Source organism: Sorghum bicolor, chromosome 9 (genome assembly GCF_000003195.3).
Source record: "Sorghum bicolor cultivar BTx623 chromosome 9, Sorghum_bicolor_NCBIv3, whole genome shotgun sequence".
Taxonomy (NCBI): Eukaryota; Viridiplantae; Streptophyta; class Magnoliopsida; order Poales; family Poaceae; genus Sorghum; species Sorghum bicolor.
In genome coordinates this window covers 810358-826288 of record NC_012878.2, presented here as the reverse complement: position 1 = coordinate 826288, position 15931 = coordinate 810358, and the positions used below count along the sequence as shown (strand labels likewise).

Here is a 15931-nt window from a genome sequence, read left to right as displayed (position 1 = left end):
TGGGGTGCCTGTTCATCCTTTTCTTCAGGGTCTTCTTTTGTATTATGAGATCGGAATTTGCAATCTGCACCCGAACTCAATCCTTCTTATTTCCACTTTTATCCATTTGTGCGAGGCCTATGTCGGCATAGAACCGCACTTCGATCTCTTTCGCTATCTTTTTTGTTTAAGAAAGAAGGGAGCGGTTGGAGGCTCCAAGGTTGCAGGTGGAGTATACCTCAACCTTCGCGACGGGATGAAGAACCGTTACCTGCACTGTCCATGGAACACTTCCCTAACCGAATGGTACAGGAAGTGGTTCTACATCAGGGAAGAACTAGGCAGCTCCACGTTCTACGACGTGGGGTACATCCCCGAGAAGAGGGTAAGCTGGACCGAGCGCCCAGATTTTGACGGGCAAGTGGAGGACCTGATGAAGCTGATCGACTGGTCGCGCTTGGACGGGTTAGGCGTGGTCGGCAACTTTGTGTGTCGTCGGGTGATGCCCTGCCAGAAGAGGGTGCACTCGGCGTACGAGTATGCCGAAAGCATGGACCCGACCAGGATGCGGCCTGAGGTCTTGGAGAAGGCAGAGGTGCAGCAGCTGTTGAACGAGCTATTCAACTTCGCGGACGGGGGCTTCGTCCATGGCAGTGATCGGGTGCAAGCCTTCAAGTTGGGGCGACCAGCACCTAAGGTATCTTACCAGTTATTTCTCCTTAGCATTTATTATTGTCAGATGCTGACTTTTCTTTGTTACCTTTGCAGATCGGAGATATTGACCGGTGCACAGTGTATGTGTCACTGGCGCCTGGGATGGAGAATCCCGCAGGGGAGGATCCGCCGGTGGAGGACGCTGCTCGGTGTGATCTGTACACCAGCAGTGAAGAGGAGCAAGCCCATCCGGCCCCGACCACCGAGGAGAGAGTGGCGGGGAAAAGGCCGTTAGCAGCAGATCCTTTGCCTGCGCCGACGCTATCGGCAGAGAGCAGCCAAGCGCCAAAGCGTCGTCGGCTCGTCCGGATCACCGATGACGACGAGAAGGAGGAGGAGGCCGCACCGTCGCTGGTCCAAAGGCCTCGTAGCCGCCCGGATAGTGCAACGACCACTACTGATCGGGTGGCCAGCGACCCTCCTGCGCCGCACGTTATGGAAACGGGGGCGCAGGTGCCGACCGGCAGGGCTAGGAGGAGGTTCACCGCGGCCCATCGTCGATCAGACCTGTGAGTGTTCAACTTACGTACTTTGGCGATTGTTTTTGTTTTGGTTTTTTTTTGAAAATGCTGCTTTGTTCTTTAGCGCGGCGTCGGACGTCAACCCCGACCACGCCGCCGACCAGAGGGTGGCCGAGCCTGCTTGTGCCGCTGAGGACGCCACGCCACAGACCACAGATCAGCGTGCGGCGACGGCTGCTGCTACAGGCGCCGAGGGAGAGTCTGCCCCGGCGAGTGTCACGGCGAGCACTCCGCTGAGGGGTGGGGAGGCAGCAAGGACCGCTCCCCCGAGTAGCGTCGCGGAAGGGGAAGACAGAGCCCCGACCCCTCCCCCTGCCGAAGAGAGGGGAGTCCCAACGCCACCCCGGGCGGGGGCCTCTTCGTCCGCAGGCTCCCCGGGCCTGGTCCAGGGGCCGGTGATGCCTGCGACCACGACTGGTGGCGGTGCGGCGAACGAGGAAACCCAGGCGGCCTCCGACGATGAGGTGGAGGAGATAGAAGGTCGCCCCCGTGATGGCCGCCAGCATGTGTACGTGTGGCGCCAACGCGAGGACCATTTCATCGAGCACGAGGAGCTCGCGGAGACGGAGGAGGCCGACAGGGTAGAGCGCGCGGCCAAGCGTCTCGTGGATGAAGTCAAGGTAGGTGGTCTGTGCATTGTTCAGCAGGTATATGTAGCGCTCCTGTGCTCAACATATGTGTTTCCTTGCAGGGCGCGATGAAAACGGCGAAGTACTGGAAACGGTGCTTCGACCAAATCGAGGGCATAATGGCCGAGAATAAGGCCTTATCCACGGAGGTGGACCGGCTGCGGTCCGAAGTTGGTGAGAAGGTGGCCGAGATGAGTGCTCAGGAGGAGCGCCGTCTCGAGCTTACTCGGCGCCTAGCCGATCAGTATCGGCAAAGGACAGGTCAGTTGCATTCTCCGAACAGCTGCATATAGCTGTGTGATTAGATCTGCTCACCAGGAATGTGTTATTGTAGACTTGGAGGAAGAGGTTGTTCGCCTCCGACAAGAGAAAGAAGAGCTCAGCCAAGAGCTTGCCGAGACGCTGGAGGTCGAGCGCCGAGCAGGAGAGGAGCTGGACCGGAGGGACCGGGAGCTGTCTGGTAATACGCGCCGCTCCCGTTGTTTGCCGCTTATCGCTCTTTTCGATATGTTGAAGCTAACATCTTGCTTGATTTGCAGTGCTCAAAGTGAACACCAAGAAGCACCTGGACGAGCTGGTCAAGGATCGGGACTCCAGGAAGGTTAATTGTTGTAGGATCTGGAAAGGAGTATCTCCGGTCCTGGACTTGATCAGCCCCCAGCTTCCGGAGAGCCAGCCCCGCGCGCCAAGACTGACACCAGTGGAAAAGGCGCAACGGGCGTGGGACTGGCTCCAGCAGTTCGTGAAGGATGCCGGGGAGTTTGCTGGCGCGCATATCCTCAGCATGGTGCGCGCCCACTACCCCCTGGTCGACTTGTCCAGGCTGGAGAAGGGGTACCCCAAAGAAGTCGGCCCGCAGGAGGCGGACGAGCTTAGGGCTGGACTGCTAGACTTGTCGTCGACGGTGATCGGCGACATCAATCTATGCGGGACGGCCACTCCCCCCGACCAGCCGGGTTCAGACAGGTCGGCCAGGGAGTTGTCGGGGGCGTCCATTGCCGGAGATGGGCGGTCGACGCCTGCGGTCTCGACCAGCCAGGCGCCGGTGGCCCCAACCCCTTCGTCCGGGCAGCAAGGCCAAGCGGGTGATCAGCCCGAGCAGTAGGCGAGTAGAGTAGTCTGTAGGAGTAGACTAGTGACTGCCCGTCAGGGTATTTATTGTAAACTTTGTATGTAAAGTTTGTAATAAAGTTTGCTTTTGTCATGACTGTTATTTTGAGCACTGTGAAGTTATCTGAGTGACGTGTCACTGTGTTTGATTCATAGCCGTTAAGAGTTTCCGTCTCAGAGGACATTGTTGCTCTTTGCCGAAAGCTCTGCGTGTAAACAAAGTATAGCCAAAAAGAAAAAACTTTTATTATTGCCAACTATAAGAGACTTACAAGCAAAAGTTACTAGAACTTATGGATAAAATCGGCGCAATTTGTCTATGTGCCAAGAGTTAGGCACGCGTGTTCCATCTGGATATGCCAATCTGTAGGATGTGGGTCGTGTGACTTCGGCGACCACAAAGGGTCCTTCCCAGGGAGTGGATAGCTTGTGCATTCCTTCCTGGCTTGTTTTCCACCTGAGTACCAGATCGCCGACCACGAAAGAACGGTCCTTAACGTTCCTGTTGTGGTATCGTCTGATTGCCACAAGATACTTTGCTGTTCGAAGGCACGAGTTTAGACGCTTTTCTTCCATGCAGTTGATTTCGAGTTCCCTGGTGTTGTCGGCTGTTGACTGGTCGAAGTTTTCAATCCTTGGAGATCCGAAGGTTATGTCAGATGGCAGTACTGCCTCGGTGCCGTAAACCATGAAGTAGGGTGATACCCCGGTGTTCCGACTAGCCTGTGTTCGGAGGCCCCAGACCACGGCCGGTAACTCTTTCATCCATCGACCAGGTGCTCTGTCATTCTCAGTGTACAACCTTTTCTTTAGGGCGTCGATGATCCTTCCGTTTGCACGTTCAACTTGGCCATTTGCCCGTGGGTGAGCTACTGACACGTATTTTATGACTATGCCTCTGTCATCGCAGAAGTCCCAAAATGTGGTGCCAGTGAACTGAGTACCTAGGTCGGTGATTATACTATTTGGGATCTCGAATCTGTGTATGATTTGATTGAGGAACTCCACAGCCTTTTCAGAGGTTGCTTTGACCAGTGGCATGTATTCAATGCACTTTGAAAACTTGTCGATTAATACGAAGATGAACTTGAAGTTACCAGGGGCCGGTTTAAATGGCCCGATCATGTCGAGCCCCCAGCAAGCGAAAGGCCAGGACGACGGTATAGTTTGAATCTCATGAGCAGGTACGTGGGTCCGTTTAGCGAAGAACTGACATCCCTCACAGTGCCGGACCAGTTTTTCTGCGTCGTTGACCGCGGTTGGACAATAAAAACCTGCTCGGAAAGCTTTCCCGACCAGCGTTCTGGAGGCAGCATGATTGCCGCAGGATCCGGCATGTATGTCGTCTAGGAGCTTGATGCCATCATCTTGGGATATGCATTTGAGCAGCACTTCAGAACTTGCATTTTTTCGCATAAGTTTGCCGTCCACCAGTATGTAATTCTTTGATCGTCGAATGAGGCGCTCGTTCTCTGTTTTATCCTGAAAGCCTGTCCCGTCCGATATATACCGGATGAATGGGGTGCGCCAATCACGGTTACTGGTTGTCAGAGTAACGTCGTCTATGAGCATTGCCTCAATAGGTTGCTTTTCGGGCGGCTCTTTGCCCACACTTGGCTCATGGATGTCCTGGACGAAAACACCTCGCGGGATCTGGGCCCGAGATGACCCAAATTTTGACAACGCATCTGCCGCCTGGTTCTTATCTCGGACCACGTGGATGTACTCTATGCCATAGAAGTTGGTTTCCCATTTGCGAATTTCTTTGCAGTAGAGATCCATCTTCTCGTGGGTTGCGTCCCATTCCTTGTTGAGCTGGTTGATAACTAAAGCGGAGTCGCCATAGACATAAAGACGTTTGACTCCCAACTCAACGGCTAATCGTATGCCGTGAAGGCATGCTTCGTACTCGGCGACGTTGTTTGATGCCGGAAAAAGGATCCTAAGGACGTATTGCAGTTTGTCCTTGTTAGGCGACACGAAAAGTACCCCAGCGCCGGCGCCGTTGATGTTTAAGGACCCGTCGAAGAAAATCGACCAGTGGTCGGAGTCGTCGGGAACAGGAGGCTCGTTGAGATCCGTCCATTCTGCGATGAAATCGACCAGGGCCTGAGACTTGACTGTGGTGCGGCTCTGGAACTCCAAGGAGAATGGGCATAATTCCATTGCCCATTTTACAATTCTGCCGTTGGCGTCTTTATTGCGCAGGATATCCCCAAGAGGGAAACTGGTGGTTACCAAGACTCGATGGCCGTCGAAATAGTGCTTTAGCTTTCTCGATGTTATTAGGATGGCGTATATGAGCTTCTGTATTTGCGGATATCTGGCCTTAGACTCGTTTAGGACTTCGCTTATGAAGTAAACGGGTCTCTGGACTTTGTAGACGTGGCCTGGCTCGTCTCGCTCGACCACTATTGCCGTCGAAACAACCCTGTCAGTTGCAGCAATGTAAAGTAGTAGGTCTTCATTGGGCTGAGGCGCTGTAAGGACAGGCGGTGAAGTGAGAAAGGTCTTAAGCTGGGTGAACGCAGCGTCAGCCTCTTCTGTCCAGGAGAATTTTTCTGACGCCTTCAGGAGTTTGAAGAATGGGAGGCCTTTTTCTCCTAGTCTTGAGATGAAGCGGCTGAGAGCGGCCATACATCCGGTGAGCTTCTGAATATCCTTGACATTCTTAGGTGGTCGCATGTCAAGTACTGCTTTTACTTTGGAAGGGTTCGGCCGTATGCCGTCACGACTGACGACGTTGCCGAGTAGTAGACCGGAGGGGACCCCAAAGATGCACTTTTTGGGATTGAGTTTCCACTTATACTTGTTTAGCGCTTTAAAGGTTCGGTCTAAGTTGTCAATTAGGGTGCTTGCATCCCTTGTTTTGACGACGACGTCGTCTACATAGGCTTCGACGAGGTCATCGCGAATCTCGTCGTGGAGGCATTGCTGGATGGCCCTTTGATAGGTGGCTCCGGCGTTTTTGAGTCCGAACGACATGGTCGTGTAGCAGTATGCGCCGAAAGGAGTAATAAAAGATGTTTTGATCTGATCGTCTTCCTTTAGCGAGATCTGGTGATAACCAGAGTAGCAATCTAGAAAAGAAAGGAGTTCGCATCCGGCCGTTGAGTCGACCACCTCGTCGATGCGAGGGAGACCAAAAGGATCTTTAGGACAGTGTTTATTGAGATCAGTGTAATCAACGCACATTCTCCATTCATTATTCTTTTTGCGTACAAGAATCGGATTGGCAAGCCAATCGGGATGGTACACTTCTTTTATGAATTCGGCTGCTAGAAGCCGTGTTATTTCTGTCCTAATAGCCTCCTTTTTGTCATGAGCGAACCGTCGCAGCTTTTGCTTGATGGGTCTTGCGGTCTTCGAGACATTTAAGGAGTGCTCGATCAGGTTTCGTGGGACGCCGGGCATGTCGGCAGGTTTCCATGCGAAAATGCTTACGTTGTCCCTTAGAAACCTGATGAGCGCGTCTTCCTATTTAGGGTCTAGGTTGGCCCCGATGAGGGCCGTCTTCTCGGGACTGCCTTCGACCAGCTGTACTTCCTTATGCTCCTTGGATTTTGAGTTCTTCCTGGCGGTCTCCTGCTCGGGTAGTCGAAGCTGGTCGGGAGGTAGCTGTGCAGCCTGGGTTACTGTCTCTGCCATGCGGATTGAGAGATCGATTGCTTCGGTGATCTTGAAGCTCTCCTCCTCGCAAGTGTATGCAGTGTAGACATTGCCCCTGACGATTAGGACGCCTTTCTCCGTGGGCATTTTAAGGACCAGGTATGAGTAATGTGGGACTGCCATGAACTTTGTTAGCGATGGTCGGCCCAGTATAGCATGGTAAGTCCCATCAAAGTCAGCGACCACAAAGTTGACGAACTCTGTTCGGAAGTGGTCGGATGTGCCGAATTGGACAGGCAACGTTATCTATCCGAGGGGCACTGAACTCTGGCCGGGCAGGACTCCCCAGAACTGAGCGTCATAGGGTTTTAGCTGTGCCGGAGATAGCTTGAGAGCGGGCAGGCTATTACGGAAAAGGATGTCAATGGAGCTTCCTCCGTCCACGAGTACCCGCTCGAATCTGATGCTGTTGATGCAAGGGTCCAAGATTAGAGGGAAACGACCTGGCTCTGGGATAGCGGCCCACTGATCCTTCCTGCTGAAGGAGATCTCTCTGTGTGACCACGGGGGGAATTTCGGGTCTGCGATCAGGTCATCCGAGCGGTCTATGTTGAGGCAGGCTCTTTTTAGGAGCTTTCTTTCTCGCTTAGATTCGATGGAGACCTTGCCCCCGAAGATGGAGTGGACCACGTCGGTGGGACTGACATACTGGTGTCGTGGGTCCCTATCTTGGTCCTCGTCCTCGTCTTCGTGGTCGCATCCGTCTTGCTTCCCATTCTTCTTGGCAGAGTCGTCTTGGGCGGCCCGTCGTGTGTAAATGTTTTTGAGGACGCGGCACTCTTCCATGGTATGGTTGGACTTTGGATGTAGTTGGCACGGTCCCTTCAACGTTTTGTTGTAGTCTTCTAGGTAGTCCCGCCGTGCGTTGGGGCGTTTGACCGTATTTACTTCGTGGTCATGGTCGCGGGGGCGCTTTCCTCTGAAATCATCGCGGTTGTCGCGCCGCCTATCCCAACCTTCCCTGTGGTCGCGGTTGTCGGGACGTCGGTGGTTCCTGTTGTCGAAACGACCGCGACTATCATCTCGCCGGGGAGGCTGGTCGGGACCTCTCGCATCGTCCCGGATGAGTTTTTCTGCGTCGTCGGCGTCGGCGTAATTTTTAGCCGTGGCGAGGAGCTCGGCCATCGTTGTTGGCCTTTTATGCAACAGCTTGTTCCTCAGTGCTTCATGGAAGCGCAGCCCCTTGATGAAAGCAGATATGGCCTCGTCGTGGGAAATCTTCGGGATCTTAAGGCGCATATCTGAGAATCGCCGGATGTAATCGCGCAGAGGCTCGTTTTTCCTGTCCCTTATCCTTTCGAGGTCATATTTATTTCCAGGCTGCTCGCATGTGGCGATAAAATTGTCGATGAAGGCCTGGCGCAGCTCTTCCCAAGAGTCGAAGGAGTCCTCGGGCAGGCCAAGAAGCCACTGGTGACCAGCCTGGTCGAGGACTACTGGGAAGTAGTTGGCCATGACGTGCTCGTCTCCTGCTGCTGATCGGACGGCGATCTCGTAAAGAGTGATCCAGTTTTCCGGATTTTCCTTGCCGTCGTATTTTTTGAGTTTCTCGAGCTTGAAATTGCGGGGCCACACGACCTGGCGGAGATGTGAGGAGAACTGCCTCAGGCCCGGGGGGCCGTGTGTTGCATCATATTCGATACGACGTAGGTTTTCGTGGACTGCTCTCTCCGTGGCGCGCCTGTTGATGCGGTCTCGGGCGTCTTTGGGAGGGATGTTGTATCGAAGATCCCGGTGCTGGTTTACTTCCTGACCACGCCCATGGTTCTGCTCGCGGCGACCGCCAACATCCCGACCGCCGTCGTCACGCCGTGAATTTTTTCGATGATCGTCGGTGGAACGGTGCGGTGAGGTCCGGCTGCGGTGAGTCTGGTCGGAGGTGGCCTCCGTATAGGAGACGGCTTGGACTCTTTTGAGCAGAGTGACTGTCTGTCCCATTGCGGCGATCAGATGTGCTCGAACGCTGGTTCGGATGCCCTGGCAATCGGGAGTGTCAGGGAGCCGATCTAAATTGGCCATGGCCACAGCCACGTTGGCGCTTGGCGTTTTGTAAACTGGCTGATCCCTGACCATGTCGAAAGCGTCGCTGAGATTATGCGGGGGATTTGACGTTCCTCGTCCGCGCGTCGTCGGGCGCGATCGGCGTTACGTTGCTTGCGGAGCTGCCTCTGCTCGTCTGTTTCTCCATCGACGACCGGCTCGTCGGCACTGACATTGAAAACGATGTCTCCTCGCCATGGTGGGAAGACCGGGAAACGAGAGAAGCCCGGAGGATGTGAAGGAAAATCCAGGTCGTAGTCCTCAATCCAGGTCGTAGTCCTCGTCTTCGGAGTTTATGACCTCGGTGGGGACGGAACCAGTGCTCGAGTTTGTGCTGGAGGCCTGGCCGTCCCGTAGCTCTCGGATCGTCACCATGTTGACGTAATGACGAGCTGGTCGACCGTTCCGTTTTGGCAGCCAACCCGCCTTGTTGAAAAGGGATTGGACGTGCCGTGAGTAGAGGGAGGCCGAGTTGTTCAGACCGCATGGGTAATCCTCCTCCGGGTTAGCCTCAAGCTTGACGAATCGTCCTGAGGGAGTTGAGGTTATTTCTTATGGAGTAGAGTTGTTCTTCAAGAGGGCGACTAGTTTTTAGGATGTTCAACGCACTTTGCTGATCCCATATCTAATGTGCATAATTGGTTTCTGAGTAATTATTATACATCAAGATGATAATGATTCGTAGTTACTATTGCATTTCTTTACGTTGGTACATAATTAGTCTCGTTGGATAGATCGTTGAATATATTTTCATCCTACACTTTTAAAAAGATAGAAGTATTGATAATATTTTCAACAAATCTAATCTAATTAAGAAAGTTTGACCATCATAAATACTATAGAGACACTTATTTTGGGATGGAGGGAGTATACTGTATCTGGTAAAAGTTATACTCCCTCCAACCACTCATCATTTCAACCTTGGGGTGGATCATCATTATGTCAAGATGTCGGCACTGCCCTTCAGGGCCCGACTAAGGATGAGGCTCTCATGAGGGCATCCTCAATAATATGGCTATCATACTAGCGATTTTGCATCACAAGAGCTAGTAGAAAAAAGTTCATCCGTCCAACGGTACACTTTTTCCAAAGGAAGTGGCCCCAATTGTTACTTTTTCATCTCTTCTCAACCTTGTTCAATGGTCATCTAGAAGGTGAAGAGCAACATGGTGCCACTAACACGCTCACTTTTCTTGATTCCTGTGGTAAGAGCTAGTGACAAAACAACGTTAATGATTTGGTTTTTCTATGTTCTCTTTGCCACATCAGCCGCGCTCCTAGTCACCTATCAACATAGCGTGCATGCTATTGGGGATGCCCTGAGAGCCCACGCAAGATGGGCCTCTCGCATGGAAGCGGCTCATAGTAGTTCACATGTGAAGTATACGCCATATAGCAGCTCTATTTTTCATGGCCTCGGCGTCACGTGTGTGTGGGTGGGCCGTCTAGCCACCGTGTGAATTGAGTTTTTTTTTTAATAAAAATACATTGGGATGGATTACTAGTCTGTTCAGCATGGGGTTCTCTTGATCTCTCAGGTCGGCTAAGAAAGTAGTGTAAACGAGTACATCTTAGACGCAAACATACAAAAAATAAGACGTTGACTTCACTAGAAAAATAAGATGTTGACTTCACTAGAAACTCATATGTATTTACGCTGCAAGACAAAAACCACTTTATTCCATCCATCAATTCAACGCACCAAATGAAGCTGAAACACAAACAAACAAAGCTCTGCTTGAGTGCATGCATGTTTGTCGTTCTTCCTCGATATATCGGTCCATGCCGATTGAGAAATACTTAATAATCATATACTGTAAAAAACATTCAGAAAAAAAGAGAGGAAACGATCGAAATCGAAACAGTCTGATGAGATATATATGAATGATCCATCCACCATCCATGGCCATTGGCAGGCATGCGTGCCATCGATCTGTAGAGATGACTACTACTGATCCTTGGTTGGGTAGGACGCCATCTTGTTGATGCCGCAGAGACCCTCCGGCTTGCCGGTGCCCCTCTTCATGCGGATGTAGCCCTTCTCCCCCCAATGGCTTCCCCACGAGTTCTTCACGATGATGTAGTCCTGCCCCTTGCTGCTGCCATACCCCACCGCCGCCACTCCATGGTCCAGCTCCGACCCGCACGGCCCATTGAACACGCCCTGCAATGGCGCCATGCCATGGATGCGTCAATATATGGTCGTCGAGCTGCAGGATTGCAACAATGGCGGATGGATATAACTGTACGTACCCCGCTGTAGAACTGGAAGTGCCTGCCGGACGCCTCGATGGCGACGCTGAGGGGCTGGTGAGCGAGGGCCTTAACCAACGCCTGCTCATCGTTCGCCGGCACGTCCTCGTACCCGGAGATGGTGACGACCTGCTCGCCGTCGCGTGCCTTGTCGTCGCAGTCGCCTTCCTCCATGAGGTACGGGTAGGCCTCCTCGGTGCGGAGCCCGCCGCTGGAGGCGATGTAGGAGAAGGCATTGTCCATGACGCCGCCGTTGCATCCGTTGTTCCCGTCGGTGCTGCAGTCCACCAGCTCCTGCTCCGACAGCGACGTGAGGTTGCCCGTCACGATCTGGTTGATCCCCTCCACGGCGGCCACCGTTGAGAAGGCCCAGCAGCTGCCGCACTGCCCCTGGTTCTTCACGTCCGTCACCGCGCCTTTCTTCCGCCAGTCCACCGACGCCGGCACATCGTCGTCGGCCACGCCACCGTACCTGAAACGACTGTCTGTCGTCTTCTTCGTCTCCGGCTGTCGGAGGCCGAGGTAGGTGGCCTTGAACTCGTCGTGGGTGAGGTCGGCGAAGGCGTTGAGGCCGAGCCAGTAGGTGGTGACCTTCTTGTTGGCCTCGTCGATGTGGTGCAGGTTGTCCTTGAACACCTCGAAGCGGTGGAGCTTCTCCTCGAAGCTCGCGTACGCCTTGCGGTACTTGGCCACCCACTCCTCGAACAGCTTGATGAGGCGGTCGTGGTGAACCAGGTCCTCCGGCGAGTACCCAACGATGGAGAAGAAGTCGTCGCTGTCGCTGTCCATGTGGTGCGGCGGGCGAGCCTCCGCCGCCGCCTGCAGCCACGCGCTGCCGCCGCACAGCAGGCACAGCAGGAGCACGGCAGCAACGACCGGACGAGCAGAGGACGAAGCCATGGCGTAGGAAGCAGAGAAAAGAGAGGCTGCTGTTTGCAGTTGCAGATTGTGATGAGATGGAACGACGAAACAATGCATGTATATATATATATACTCATCATTTCTGGTGGTGCATGCGTAGTCACTAGTCAGTCGATCGCTCGCTTGGAAGCAAAGCGAAGGCGTGGTGCAATGCGCAAAAGGGGAATTGGGAAATGTGGGCGGCCGGTCACAGCGAATGAGTGCTTCCTGAATCATGCCAAGGCTTGAAGCTTTGGTCTCTGAATCGATCTGAGACTTTGCTTGCAAGCATGCACTGAATGCTGCACCTGCAGATAGAGCATGCTGCACCTGCAGATGCTTGTTTGCCTGCAAAGTTGAGAGAGTGGAATGAATCTCAGTGACTCTGTCTCAACTCTGAACAACCAAACGTATTCAGAGAAAGAAATGCATCTCGTTCATGTCTGAATTTCGTCCGAAGGTAGCCTTTACTGAACAGAAGGAAAACAACCGCTGCAACCTGATGGATGAGCTATCTTTTTCAATGGTCTGGACTCTGCTCGAGTCCTTTGCAGGCTAGGCTAGGTATCTCTGCTCAACATGGCACACAGCAGAGGTTGCCAGCCTTCTTCTAGTATGTCTGTTTGCAGGTCACTACTGTAGAATACAAGAATATCTTTGTGTTCCAGAAAAAAGGACACGTTATCGATCCATCTCTTCTCTTTGGACCACGCTTACGCTTAGTTTGCTACATGGAGTAAAACAGGGGCATCTGCTTCATCATATTGCCTCATGTGTGTGCGCAGATCATACTGTGTTTAGCACGCTCATATCATATATATCTGCTCGTGCAGTTCCAGGCCATGCTAAAGTCAACACTGGCATACATAACCATCTCAACTACTTTGTCAAAAAATTTGAATGGTGTTTACTTCCATTCTACAGAATGGTGGCTCAAAACCTGAACTTTTTTTTACCCAAATAGGGAACTAAACATGCCCTCGGTGACTCTGAAAGTCTGAACCCGCCAACATTCCCAACATATTCAGAGCAAGAAACGCATCTCGCTCAGGTCTGAACTCTGAAGCTTGAACTGAACTGAACTGAGCTGAAGGAACACTGTACGTGGAACCAACAACCGCAAGGCCGCGAAATAATGCATGGATGACATGAGCTATCTTTGTCAGTGGTCTCGAGTCCTTTGCAGGCTACTGGTTCCTGACTCTGCTAGCTCAACATGGCACAGACACTACACCACAACACTTTTATAGCGTCAGACATCTGACGCAAAATCCTTTTTTTGCAGTTAGATGATCTGAGGCTAAACATTGCCCAGAGACCATCTGACGCTAAATCTGAATTTAGCGTGCTATTGTCTGACGCTGTAGGTACTTATATTCAGAGTCTAACTATCTGACCCTAAAACAAGGTACACCGTCCAGAAATAATGGGCCCCACCCTCGCTCGCCTGCCCGTGCTCAGTTTTCTCTTTTAGAAACAAAATTTGAATTTTTTGAGTTTTTCAAGTGACCTCGTTTGAAAAAACCATCAAAATAAAAGTTGTTGATCTCAAAAAGTTATGAAACTTTATAGTTGATAATTTTTTCATTTGAAATCATCTTTTGTCATCGAAAACTATGTTCGAATTTCTCAAATTTGAAATTCAAATTTTGTAAATGACCTCAGATGAAGAAACTACCAATATAAAAGTTGTAGATCTTGAAAAGTTATGAAACTTTGTAGTTGACAACTTTTCCATTGGAATCCGTTTAGGACCTCAAATAATCAATATATGCTCGGTTTTGGATAATATGTGAGGAACTAAACTCTAATATAGACATAAGTGAGTGATAGGTGGATTGGTAGAGGAGGTTACGCGCAAGGTAGGGTCTCAGGTTCGAATCCCACTGGCCGCGGGGCACGTGATTTTTACGCAAAAAAAAGCACGACTTGCGACTTCGACGGAGACGGGCGGGCGATTATCCAGTGGGCCTTCCTTGTAATTAATTTTTTTTTGTATTTTTAAAAGTCGATTTTACTAGTGAAAGCCCGCCAGCTTGCCGCTTAGTTGGCCCGCGAAATTTGAGCCTGGCCCATGTATACATTGAAACCCTAACCGTGCCCCAAATCCTGCCAGCACCGCCCCCAAATCCTGCGGCGCCAAATCCCGTTGCCCCCTCCCACCCGCCTCTGCTCCCTCCTGCCTCGACCCACGCCCTCACCATGGAGCTCAGATCCGTGGCGGCCTGCTTCGCTGCTGCCTTCTCCCGTGACCCACTCCGGTGCTAGCGACTGCTCCCGTGGGTGCCGCCGCCTCCTCTCACTCCTCCTTCCAGATTCATCCCCGTGCCCCGCGGCAGGGACCAGATCCACCACCGCGCCACGAGCTTCGGCAGGCGGCATCCGCTCGCCGTGGACGTCCCAGGGGTTCCGTTTGCCAACGACGCCTGCACGCGCGCGGGCGCGCTACGAGCTCTCCGCCATCTGCCGGCCAGCGTGAATCAGCGGTGAGAACCTACCCCTGCTCCGTCTGCAGTTGTTTCTCTGCCCAGTGATTACAAACAGAGGATTTATACTCTCTTTTTTTACTGCACTTGGTTCTGAACTTAGAACTGCTACTTGCCCGAAAATTAAAATTATTCCTTACTTGGACCCAGTCCTGATGGAATAAATGAAGTAAGAGTAATATTTCTGCTAGATGTTTAACTGTGTAAACTTTCAGCGAAGAGATTGGTTATTTGTTAGATCTCCACCCAGCTAAGCCTTCCAGCTAGGCTATTCTGCCATTATTACAATTTTGACGTGTCTTATTGTTTATTATATTATCTAAATTACCGAAACATATCCCTGTATTGGCTATATTTGGGAAATGCCATATCTGCCACATAGATTGTAGGTGTGTCGAATGAAGATTATATACTTTTGAATTGTCCTTAGTATAGAAGGTGCCTCGGTACTTTGGTCCTGTACTTTATTTTATTCTAAACGGATTTCATGATTTAGGCAACAATTGTACCTTTTGCTTGTTCACCGTGCTTCTATAGAACGTTCACTATACCTTTATCGCTTCTATAGCACATTCACTATACCTAGTTTCATGTTAATATCATCTTGTAGACTTGACAGGAAAAGGACCCTTTCAATCAAAGAGAAGTTTGTCACTGAGGCTGAAGAAAATCTGGATGTGTTTAACTTTTAGGGCTTACTATTTTTGAGAGGTGGTCAGACATAGACTATCCAAAATTCAGCGCCAGGGCTCAGGGGGTGACCTACCCCAAGTTGGGGAGTTCGTTCCTTTTCCAGTGACAAGGAGGGCAAACTCATATTCCATCATGATGGAAGCGGACATGGAAAATGGAAGGTCCTATCAAGAAAGACCAAGGACCTTTTCAACAGTACGAAGCAAATCATCTGTACCCACTGGTATGGACTATTCCTAAGTTTTCTCCACCTTTCAAAATACATAAACGAATTTCCTGTCTACATTGAAAAGAACGAATTTAGCTTCCATCCAGTTTGTGTATGTATTTCTTTCTTATGTGCTAGTATCTGCAAGTATATGGTTTTTGTCCTAAAACAAAGCAGTAATAAACTAGACTTGAAATAATTCTCATTTTGGTTTGATCTGTGATACATGATCAATAATGTTCCTAATTTTAAACCTATATGTGATAGGTAAAAGAATGCAGGAAGAAGGAATGCAACAAGGCATCCAGTACACCTGTCAAGGGCATTGCAGGTATATTCCTAAATTTGCATTCATCAGAAACTATGTTAGATAGCCTGTGGATGTTTGTTCTCAATGGTTGGCTATTAGATAAATTTTTCTGTGCCATTGTTGCTCTTTGGTCATGAATATGTGATCCTATCCAAGATTGTTGTGCATGTTGTTGTTTTCCTTCATATAGTAGAGATTTTATTTTAGATAACCCCCGTTTCAGAGCATCTGCTTCCAGTAGAGCAAGTGGTCAAGCTTCAGCTGAATATTGCTAGCAATTTCACTTACAATATATTCTCAATTTACTTATGTCTTTGACTGAATTGGTTAAACATGTTTCATTTTTCAGGAAGTGCTGGCAACAAGTCTTTGGCTTGAGTTTATGGAAAATGCTTCTCCAGATGACCTAGTGGATGTTA

The 15931-nt window shown here is 50.9% G+C and overlaps 1 protein-coding gene across 1 annotated transcript; it reads right to left on the bottom strand.

Moving 5' to 3' along the window:
* LOC8068658 (cysteine protease XCP1) lies at positions 10312-11886 on the bottom strand. Its single transcript, XM_002439083.2, has 2 exons — positions 10916-11886; positions 10312-10826 (listed from the first exon to the last, which is right to left on the bottom strand). Exons 1-2 carry the CDS (start codon positions 11813-11815, stop codon positions 10611-10613), a joined length of 1116 nt encoding a protein of 371 aa, XP_002439128.1. The 5' UTR covers positions 11816-11886; the 3' UTR covers positions 10312-10610.

Coding starts and splice junctions, on each gene's coding strand:
- LOC8068658 (XM_002439083.2), bottom strand. CDS start 11,815: ATGGCTTCGTCCTCTGCTCGTCCGGTCGTTGCTGCCGTGCTCCTGCTG. Junction 10,827..10,915: donor ACTTCCAGTTCTACAGCGGG/GTACGTACAGTT, acceptor GCGCCATTGCAG/GGCGTGTTCAATGGGCCGTG.